Consider the following 12,368-nt stretch of genomic DNA (forward strand, 5'->3'; position numbering starts at 1 on the left):
CACACAAGAAGACCATATGAGAAAAACAATAGGTTTCTCCCAAAACCTGCAAAATGGTCGTGAAACAACAAGATACTGCAACCCATGGAACTCGGCTCTCTTGGCTAGCATCGTTGTGACCAAACTCGAGTCCTATTGACAACGGATAAAACCCTCTTCTTTAAGAGATGAATTATGTAAACCTACAACACTAACAGTAGAAAACGATCAAAGGTATGATATTAGCATTGGCCCACACTATTAATCTTGAATATTAGAGTGACTTGGCAAGATTTGAGTTGGAGCTCGGGACCTCTGTAGGAGGGGCAGCACTCTCAGCCAGCGGGCAATGCAATATATAGTTGCTTTTTCTTACTCATTTGATAATACTGATATAGAAGGTAACTAATTTAGATCTTTTTTTCCCATTCCTACTATTTTTAATTTATTGTTAGTAACCACAAAGTCAAGTCAACATTTGGGCTTTTGGATTTTTAAACTAGGGGCTGGACGTGGTCATTTGGGTTACCGGGCCTAGCACATTAACTAGTAGGCTCCAGCCTGATTCCAGGCAACTAGGTCTCATGCCCACGCCTGAATTTTCGACCTGAAAGCAAATGAGCCATGAGGTCTAGATTTATAAATTTTCATATCAGGGCCCGCCTGAGCAGGGTAGAGGTCCACCTATGGCGAGTAGAGATCATATGCTAAATTTCAAACAGGCACTATGAATAATGGCTCAGTAAGTAAATGGCTCTACGAAAGTTGACCATGACCCAGCCTTACATGCCCGTAGGAATCATACCATCGATTAAAAGAGGATTTGATTCACCATGTTACCAGGATAAAAACCATCTTTAGGCTTGTAAAGCTCACACCAGTTGACATGCCATAATGCAACAAGAACCTGTGTCCGTCAGGTGGGCTCACCTCATAGCTGCCGTGGCCCACCTGATGATGAGACTAACCAGATTTTCATCTATCAATTCATTTCACAAACTGCACCCACATGATGAAAGGGGGCCAGCCTAATTCCTGAGACGGTATATACACCGTTGGACCCACCATGTCTGGAATGTTCACAGGTTAGTCCCAGTGGTGATTATTCATCAGCCCAAAAAAAAAAAGGCCAGGTACATTTATCAGGTGGACCACACATGTATACAGATACAACAGGTTAGGAAAAAAAAAACCGACGGCTTGAACTCAATTTGCATGTGAGGCTCACCTTATGTGCGGCCCATCTTGACTTTTAAGATTAGGACAAATGCAATGAGGGGGTATAACCAACAGTGTGAATGTATGATCTGTGCCAAGTATCCAGCACAGGTACATTTGTGTTTGGCGCTTGAAGGTGTGGCATCTGGAAATTTAGCATTCCGTCCAAGTAGAAGACAGAAGTTTGATACAGCAGGACAGGAGAACTTCAAAAGATATCATGATATATTCATTGGATTGTCTTTTTTGTTTCCTCATAAGGGAAGATAAATACATATTGGATCCGTGTCTAGACATACACTAGAAAATGAAAAGGTTTGATTACAAAAAGGATCCACCGTGCGAAGAACATTGCTAACATGGTGGAAACAGGATCCTCGGGAAGAGGATATGCGTTATATTCAGGTTTTCAGTTTGTAAAAGTGGGTCTGATAGTTCAATTATCCAGACCATATGTCTCTCGTAACTGCCTGTTTGCAGGCCACAAATTGAAAGTTAGAGTTTCCCCTATCAAGGAAACTATAGGTGGATGATACATTCACGGTGAGATCCAACAGACGAACAGTCTGCATCACTGTACTATGGGCCCCACTTGCACGAACTGAGGCAACTGAGTATCGGTGCATCTCTGCCAGGAATATCTCTTCATCACGCAATATCCAACCTATGATAGCTAATAACAAAAAGGATGGGTGGTGGTAAGTTAATACCAGCATTGTGTCAGGCTCTTTGCATCTCCTCTAGAAATGTTGGGTTCATGTTGAGTGACTTCCTCGCAAGGTTACGTATATCTTCTCGGGAAGATTCACGTGATATACGAATGAGTTCCTCGAGTGCCCCACTGGATATGAAATCCTGAGCATTATCCTCTGCAGAAAACGAGATAGTGACATAGTTATATACTCATTGCATCTTTTATGAAGATAAACACAGGCACGTGAAACAGGTATGATAAACACAGTATAATAAATAAATGCATGATGAAAATTACAAGCACGAGAGAGAGAGAGAGCTCCAATCTTCACATGGATTTCAGAGGCAAGATAAACTTTTCAACCAGAGGGAGAGAGAGTGTGTGTTGGGAAGCGCGGAAGGTGAGCCCTCAAGATCTGACAGTCTACACAATGTTTGGAACCTTTACAAAGCAGAAGATTGACGATCTAATGGCCCGCCTATCTACTACTGGAGCAGATGGATCTATTCACACCTCTGATCCTACGGTATAAGTGGCCCCGGATTGCGATCTATGGATCAGATCGTCCCAAGGACAAGCTAAGATGGACAGACTATAGCGCACACAGTATCTCTCTGTATACTCTCGGTTTATCATATGACTTAATTGCCTTGCACGAGAGAAGCGCATTCCTTTTTATAACAGAGGAATGAGAGTTTGGGTGGGATTGGGATAAGGCCAAAAAATCCGATCAAATCCCTATCTTCAATTAAAAATTAAATTCATATTTGAATTTGAAATTTAATTCAAAGGAAGAGACCAGAGAAAACATGGGACGTATCCACTAGTGATTGCTCACAGGTGGGCCCCACTGGCCTATGTCCAACATCTCTCACTCAATCACATTGTGGGATAGGCACATAAATTTGTCCATCTAATTTGCCTAATAACAAACAAAGAACCAAACATCGCGATCAAAAGAATCAGAGGCGTGGGACCAGCTAGATCACCATAATCTCCTCACAGGTGCTTAAGTACTAAATGACCACCTAACTAGTACTCAATAACCCAAGCTTTGCAATGCCTGTCCTAGGCCGCATGACCACGCCGGATGGAGTTGACTCCCAACCTGGAGTACTTGGCCAACATACGCACTTATCCAACTTATCGAGTTATTCTAAAAACTTGATTTTTCACAAACTTCGATTGAAACCAATTTAAAGCAATACTTATATATATGCTTTAAGAAAAATATTGTTTGCAAAAGTCTAATAAAAACAACTCGATACTGCTGGCGGATAAGTCTTCAAGTGTGTATTTATAGTTCTAGAAACTTGGTGTAGCTGTCACGGGATCTTCCCCACGCAGATGTGTAATTTAGAATTAATCAAGCCACTTTCCTAACGTAACTGAGTCTGGCCAATCAAAGACCTTTCGTCATAGTACATTAAAGTAGCGACACTCAATCCCATCCTCATATACACAAGAGTCACCTACGGGACTGGTTACTCGCACGTTGCAATGATTAGATCGAATCAAAGCGATCTGTAGGTAATAGGTCCTAGCACATTGCTACAATCCACGTCATAAAGTAGACAATACTAGGTGAATGTCGGGTCTACAATACGCAGGTCATTTTACATGAGGTACGACTCATCTCATAACCTCATAACCTGGCTTTAATTTCAAGCCATAACATTGATCGCATGTAACGGAATGGTGTGATTATGTTATTCGACTTTATCAATCTCATTTTCAATCTTTATAAGATTGTAGGCGGATACGACTCACTCCTATCCACATCCTTTATTATTCACAATAAAGGGAAGTTCATACCTCAATGTATAAACATATCCCCAAATGTACCTCTCTTGTACATTCAAGGTTGGTCAACCCATGCGAGTGGGTGACCGGCCTGCCGACAAAAATAGAAATCCTACATGATTTCAAGATAAATGCTGATGATCTTCATACCTAGTTATATTAGTGTTCAATACTGAATAAAAGAAATATAATATTCATTAATGAAAGATCAAAGGTACTACAAAATAAGTACATCAGTCAAGCTTTCCTCACTCCCATCTGCCTGACGTGAACCTGAAATAGATCTCTAGCTATAGGTTTCGTCATGGGATCAGCCATCATCTCCTTAGTAGGAATATAGCTGAGGGCGACCTTCTTATCTCTCACTTGATTACGGACGTAATGATACTTTATTTCAATGTGCTTAGATTTCTGGTGGTGTTTAGGGTCATTTGCCAAGTCAATGGCAGAAGTATTGTATATCTTTAACGATATAGGCTAACGAACACTCGGTACAACACCCAAACTCAATAGAAATCTACGAACCCATACACACTCCTGAACTGTAGCACAACATGCAATGTACTCGGCTTCCATAGATGAAAGAGTTGTGGGTGTCTATTTCTTACTCGACCATGAGATAACTCTTCCTCCGAGTAAGAATACATATCCTGAAGTAAACTTTCCCTCGTCGGCGTCATTACCCCAAGCAGCATCTGAATATCCTTTGAGTTCGAGGCTTGTGCCTTCATAACACAACATTAGGTCTTTTGTTCCTCTGAGATAGCGAAATATACGTTTGACGGCTTGCCAATGAGACTGTCTCGGGTTACTCTGATAACGGCTGACTATGCCAACTGCATAGCTAATATCAGGTCTAGTGCAAAGCATAGCATACATTAAGCTCCCTACTGCACTTGCATAAGGTACTGAGGACATAAGCAATTTCTCGGCTTCAGTCTAGGGATACGATTTCCTGTCTAGCTTGATAGCTTTATCCATAGGGGTTTCAATAGCTTTTGAATTTTTCATCCTGAACCGCTCTAAGATCTTTTGTATATAGGTTGCTTGAGACAAGCCTAAAAATTTCTTAGGGCGATCCCTGATGATTTTTACCCCAAGAATAAAGTTGGCTTCACCGAGGTCTTTCATCTCAAAGTTCGAGAATAGCCAATCTTTAGTCAATATCAACAATTGTATGTCATTACCAGCTAACAGGATATCGTCTACATATAGATATAGTATCAGAAAAGATCTTTCAGACCGTTTCATGTATACACAATAATCTTCTTCACTCATCGTAAATCCAAAAGTGGTGATGGCCAAGTGGAACCTCATGTACCATTGTCTTGAAGATTGCTTCAGCCCATAGATAGATTTCAACAACTTGCAGACTTTCTTTGGATGTTTTTTGTCCACATAACCCATGGGCTATTGCATGTATATCTCTTCATCCAAGTCACCATTTAAGAATGCGGTCTTTACATCCATCTGATATAACTCTAAGTTTAAAATTGCGACAATGGGCAAGATCATGCGGATTGAGGAGAACTTTGCAACAGGTGAAAAAGTCTCCTCATAATCCATGCCTTCTTGTTGTGTAAAACATTTAGCAACCAATCGTGCTTTATACTTGTCCACTGTACCATCTGCCTTTCTTTTGATCTTAAGTATCCATTTATTACCTATCGCTTTGCGATTGGAAGGCAGATCAACAAGTTCTCAGATTTTATTCTTCTCCATAGAAGCGATCTCTTCTCTATAGCATTCACCCAATCGGCCCAGTTAGAAGATAATAATGCATCCTGATACGAATCAGGTTCATCATCATCAACTGCAACGCAAGAGAATGTTTGCCCCTCAATATCGAAGTATCTTCGAGAAATCAATCCTCTTTCGCTTCGACATAACTCAGAGCCTGTTGAGATGTCCTCTCACTGTCCTGACGAACGATAGGAGCATTATCATCGTGAAAAGCAGAACTCCCACTCTCCTGAGATACATCAGGTATTTCAAAAAATTCTAACGGAACCTTTTGCTTCATTCGGCTTGGGTATCTATCTTCAATGAAGGTCACGTCTCGGAATTCTATCTCAATCCATCGTCCATGGTCCTCATAAACTAGAACGTATCCCTTTGAATGCATAGGGTACCTTATGAATACGCATTCAATGATTTTACTATCAAGTTTATCTCTATGTTTAGTAGGTAGCAAAACATATCCTAAAGATCCCCAAGGGCATAAGTTGGCTAGAGAAGAAGTCCTCCCAGACCACATCTCATATGGAGTCTTAGGAATGGATTTGGATGGGACTCTATTAAGGACGTATACGGCTGTTAACAGTGCGTCTCCCTAGAATGTGGTAGAGAGATTGGCTTGTGCCATCATCGATCTAACCATGTCCAATAGTGTCTTATCCCTTCTCTCTGCAACACCATTTTATTGTGGAGTGTAAGCCATTGTGTACTGCCGAACTATTCCAACGTTTTCACGATATGACTTAAACGTTTCAGATGTATACTCGCCATCGCTATCAGATCGAAGGATTTTAATCCTTTTCTCAAGCTGATTTTTCGCTTCAGCTTTATATTTAAGAAAACAATCAAAAGTCTTAGATTTGTGTGAGATGAGATACACATATCCATAGCGCGAGTAATCGTCAATGAAAGTGACAAAATATTGACATCTGTTTCTGGCATGTAAATTAAAGGGTCCACAGATATCTGAATGGATTATCTCTAGTGTGCCCTTGGACTTAGCCACTTTGGGAAATGGTTTCTTCGAAGTCTTCCCGGACACACAATGTTCACAAAATGGCAAATCAACTTTGGATAAGGAGTCTAACAGACCAAAACGTACTAGTCTTGTCATACGATCCTTTCCGATGTGACCTAGCCTCGCGTGCCATTTTTGAGATTTAGATACTACATTTTTATTTGACATAACAGATAAAGCAAGAGGGGCATTATCACAATCTACATCTAGAATAAATAAATCTGAAATTAAATTTTCTCATATAAAAATGAGATTATTCAGTCTTAAAGAAACTCTTGTCCCGAAAAATCGAATATCTAAACCATCAAATAATAACATAGAAACAGAAATTAAATTCTGACGTATCCCTGGTGCAAAAAAAAGTATCACGAAGGATTATTGTTTGCCCTATGCGCGTACGGAGATGGAAAACGCCAATCCCTAGTACGTCTTCAATAGCGTTATTGCACATGTACAGCTTGTAACTTCCTTTAGCTACAGGCCAGAATTTCTCGAGTCCTCGATGACTCTGTATCACGTGCTTTGTTGCGCCTGAATCCAAAATTCACTCGTTAGATATAGTATCAATGGAAAGGATTTTAGAACAAACGCCTACATACAAAGTATCATGTGACTGAAAAATTATCGCCTTTTTGTGGGCACACTGCCGAGCATAATGGCCAGAATTTTCACAAAGAAAGCAGACTATATTTGTCTTTTTCTGCTTCTTTTTTTCATTCCCCTTCTTGAGATTTGGAGGAGTGTTGTGGTCTTTTGTTCTTGATTATTCTTCTTCGTCTTCTTGCGAGCTTTGAACCGTTTATTGTTAGCTTTCCGCTTATGGGTCTCTGCTATAAAGGCCTTGGCCGAACCTGGCTGAATTGCATTCATTTCAACCTCACGTACCAAGTGGCCACAAAAGTCTCTGAACATAGTGATAGAATCAGTATGGTTCAGAATTCTTTTGATTTGGGCCCAAGATTCAGGCAAGGAACGGTGCATGGCTATAATCTTCTAATTTTCAGTCAATTTACACCCAACATTCCTAAGGGCACCTATCATTTGCTCCATCTTACGAATATGATCTTTGATGGGGCAGCCGATAGGCATCCTGTACTCCTGGAATTCTAATTCCATTGCCCTAACTCTCGCATCTGACTTTTGCATGTAGGCATTTGTCAGTGCTTCCCAGATTCCCTTAGCGGTTTCATGCACTTCATACGTAGGTATGAGTTATTTGTGCATAGTACTAAGAAGGACATTATGGGCTAAACGATTTTGTTTTCGCCACTTATTATAGCGAGTCATCGCAACCCTATGTTCTTGTAAATTCTCGTTTTCAGCCAGGATGGATTCCTCTTGAACTACATCGAGTGTGTGAGATATGTCGTCCTCGTCCAGAAGGCATCGCACCGTGCAGGACCAGTCTTCGTAGTTGTTGCCATCGAAATGTTGTCCTTTCAGTTGTTCAGTGATTAACGCTTTGGTAGTCATCTCTACATTGCATAAGTATCACTACTTAGCTATGATCTAAGGTATTGACACTAATCATCAGCATTTGTACGTGTTATACAAATTTTCAAAGTATAAAAGTATTAAACGCATCTTAATGAGATCTGAAAGTCCACATACCCGAATGGGCAGTGTAGAACAATCAAGTTCTCCTTTTAAGATGAGATTTAATGCTTTTATATAACGTGCAACCTACCATTACTTAGTTGCATGCATCATTTGGTGGAGGAGAATACACTCCCACTCAGGTTATGCACAACCTATTTTTATGTGTATAGGGAGTATCTAAGCACTAAGTTTTTCTATATTTTCCAATGAAAAATAAGGGGGCTTAGATCTAAGCACATCAAGCCTAATTATATCACATATATAAACATCATCATTAGAATGAAAAATAAAGTGCTAAGATATCAGGAGAGTTCTATCTTCACCTGTGATCATGACCATTAGTGATGGATCCGATCATTACCGATAATGATCATTGTTGATGATGGATCCTTTCATCAACATTGATCATCATAGTTGATGATCGTTTCGATCACTAATGAGCTTTAGATCAACAGTGAAGAAGATATACTAAAGGAAACAACATACTTTATATGTGTCCATCAACTCATAAAAAATATATATGATCAAATCTAAAACTCAGGATAACACATTCAGGTTGCAACATATCTGAATGTGGGCCACACTATTGTTTTGTAGATTAAACATGAATTCAACAAATATGTGCGTAGATCTTTCAACAGATCTATACATGTAGAATTAGCAAAACTAAAACATAGTTGTTGCACGTGTACATCAGCCAACACGTGTACGTTAGCTAATCACGTGAGATGCACATCAGCCTATCTGCTTCACACAGCAGGGAGGCATGTGCTATCTGCTTCACATGCCACGAGCTGATTTTTGGATTTATTTCACACATATGCCATCTACTTCACACGTGAAACGTACATATCATTATTCAACAGATGTACGTATCAGATGTGTACCATTAAACATGTTGGATTTATAATAGCAACGTGTACAGCACCAGGTACAGCAACATGTAGGTTGACGTACAACATGTAGGAAACGTGTGATGTATACATGTAGACTGAGGTATGATGAACATCTTGTAGGCTGACATATTGTATTTTAACACGTTAGAATATATACATGTATTGCATTTTAAAGTACTTTAACATATACTCATGTGGTGTGGTCCACCAAAATAGTGGATCTGCCTCATTTTTAACCCTATATCATGAAATGATACAGAGAAAATAATGAACAAATCGGATCCCCAAGATGACATCATTAGTGGACCCCACCATTCCATCCTTCTTAAATGGAAACCTTCCACGTACAATCATATGATGATGTATATATTTTAGTTATAGTACAACACGTCAGCCCTCCTCACACGTTAACATATGGCTTGTAGTTAATATGTTTAATGATATAGTAGGCTGCATTACATGTGTTATTCTTGCATGCTTTATACGTGCACAGATGGCCTACATCTATATTCAGCCAACTATATCACATGTGTATAGTAAGTCATCCATGTGTACTGTGAACAATTTATATCCTTCCATGTGTACATATATAAACTACATGTGTAAACACCATGCTAACGTATTGCTGTAAACAACATGTTAACAGAAACAATGCAACATGTTATAGGACATCATACAACAATATGCAACATATAACCAACGTGTTATAGTACATCATATAACATGGAACGTGTTGCTGTAAACTATATGTTAATAGAAACAACGTGTTGACATATGTACAGCACAACATATTGGCATGTGTACATAACAACATGTGCACAAAAGAACATGTATACAGTAGCCAATGTGTACAAAAGCCATGGTAATTATTGCTAAACTTGTATATAAATACATGTGTGTACAGCCAACATGTGTACAAATATGTGTAAATATACATGTGTGTACAGATACAAGATTCACGTCAAAGGGCCTTATATATATATATATATACATATATATATATATATATATATATATATATATATATATATATATATATATATATATATATATATATATATATACATATATCGAAATACAGTATGCAGTGTCTACATCATACATATCTATGTACACGGTCATACATGAAAATAGTTCTGTATGGCTACATCATGCACATCTATGTACACAGTCACATGTGCACATATATATGTACACAGTCTCATGTGTATACATCTATGCATATCTATGCACATCTATGTAGTCCCATTCGGTGCATATTTGCATATCAAGAGTCACAGTGCACACTGATCTTATACATTTCAGAAGCCAGGAGCATGAATCCAATAATTTTAAAAAAAGGGCCACTTACCTTTTTAGATAAAAATTATAAATCGAAGATCCGTCGTTGAGTTCGCTCTGATACCACTGTTGGGAAGCACGGAAGGTGAGTCCTCAAGATCTGACGGTCTACACGATGTTTGGAACCTTTACAAAGCAGAAGATTGACGATCTAATGGCCCGCCTATCTACTACTGGAATAGATGGATCTATTCACACCTCTGATCCTACGGTATAAGTGGCCCCAGATTGCGATCTATGGATCAGATCGTCCCAAGGACAAGCTAAGATGGACAGACTATAGCGCATATAATATCTCTCTATATACTCTCGGTTTATCGTATGACTCAATTGCCTTACACAAGAGAAGCGCATTCCTTTTTATAACAGAGGAAGGAGAGTTTGGGTGGGATTGGGATAAGGCCAAAAAATCTAATCAAATTCCTATCTTCAATTAAAAATCAAATTCATATTTGAATTTGAAATTTAATTCAAAGGAAGAGACCGGAGAAAACATGGGACGTACCCACTAGTGATTGCTCACAAGTGGGCCCCACTGGCCTACGTCCAACAGAGAGCTTCAATCTTCACATGGATTTCAGAGGCAAGATAAACTTTTCAACCAGAGAGAGAGAGAGAGAGAGAGAGAGAGAGAGCTCATGGATTTCAGAGGTAAGATAAACTTTTCATCTAGAGAGAGAGAGAGAGAGCTCCAATCTTCACATGGATTTCAGAGGCAAGATAAACTTTTCAATCAAAAACTTGTTCTCGAGTTAAAATTTGAAACTAAAAGCCACATGAAATCTAAAGAAACTCTTAGGGACTTAAAGTTGCCTGGTCTAGGAAATGAAGAGGAATGTGTTGACTTACCCTGAAAGTATTGGAATTCTTGTAATATGTCATTTTACTTGAATAAATCAATCAACTATCAAATGATGAAATCAAAGATAGCCACACATAAAAGGCTTATGAGTAGGTTGGTGTACCTCACTACTGAAAGAACTGACCATTCTGATCTTACAGAGCATCTTGGGCATCATTAAAACAACTTGAGGTGTATAGAGCAGGACACATGTCAAATAAATCTCATGACATTTGTTGTAAGCATGGTATTAAGGTAATCGACTTGTTTAAGAAGACAGGAACAAAATGGCATTACAGAGCATAACTTTGAAGGCATCTATCAGAAATACTAGTTGGATACATGCCAAAAATTTTGCCAAGGTGGAAGGAGACAGCACGATGTGGATGCATAAGATAAATTGATCTCCTCTTTAATTCTAATCACAACAAGTCACCATCTGAGTTGTTGTACAAGGAGAAGCATTGGAGCTTTATTTTAATGTCTTCAATTTTATATTTTATATTTTATTTTCATGTTCCATACAACAAAGGATGCGTAGTATGTGTTTGTGGGATATGACACACAAAAGGTTGGAGAAGTATGAATCCAAAAACTTACAAGATCATAACTATTATTGATAATAGGTACAATTATACAACCCAACTAGGTGATGGTAACAAGGGCGTACAATCCAATCGTATGGCCCACCTTGTCTTTGGTGTTTTGACCATGTAGCCTCTCCCTTCATATTATTGGTGAACCTAAGGTGAGCATACTGTCATTAGTGAGGAGCATACCGTTTCTTTTTTGAAGTACCGGGGGGGTATTTCACACTTCCAATTCCTAGGAACCACATTTCTTTCCATCTTTTTCTCTTTCTCAAACAGATATGTTGATATTTATCTCCTATATGCATTTGTGGGCACCATTTTGTCACCAAAAAAAGACAACCAATCATATAACCTCTAATTTATGAAGCTTAACATCAATTATATGTTTATAAAGATTTTAAGGGGTCATTTGGCACCATGGATTTTTTTTTTTTTTTTTTTTTTTTTTTTTGGGGGTGCAGTTGTAGGGATTTCAAATCCCTTGGTATGTTTGGCACCATAAAGTAGAGAGGGTTTGAAATCCACGGTGAAAGTCTTGGATGTCATCTTGTGCTTGTGGCCCATCCGAGACTTGGAATTTCATCATTTTCGGGCAAAGTATATATTTCAATGGACTTATTACAACCATTGTGTCAAACACTACATACGT

At 38.8% G+C, this 12,368-nt stretch overlaps 1 protein-coding gene across 4 annotated transcripts in view; it reads right to left on the bottom strand.

Moving 5' to 3' along the window:
• Positions 1 to 1,404: 1,404 nt before the first annotated feature.
• The window catches only part of LOC131230990 (kinesin-like protein KIN-UA), an 89,358-nt gene continuing 78,394 nt past the window's right edge, over positions 1,405 to 12,368 (bottom strand). For all 4 annotated transcript variants that reach the window (XM_058227035.1, XM_058227034.1, XM_058227033.1 and 1 more), the window contains one exon: positions 1,405 to 2,066. In XM_058227035.1, coding sequence (XP_058083018.1) covers positions 1,918 to 2,066 — 149 coding nt within the window. In that variant the 3' untranslated portion in view covers positions 1,405 to 1,917. The remainder of the gene's footprint in view (positions 2,067 to 12,368) is intronic.

The sequence above is a fragment of the Magnolia sinica genome, chromosome 17, assembly GCF_029962835.1.
Source record: "Magnolia sinica isolate HGM2019 chromosome 17, MsV1, whole genome shotgun sequence".
Classification (NCBI taxonomy): Eukaryota; Viridiplantae; Streptophyta; class Magnoliopsida; order Magnoliales; family Magnoliaceae; genus Magnolia; species Magnolia sinica.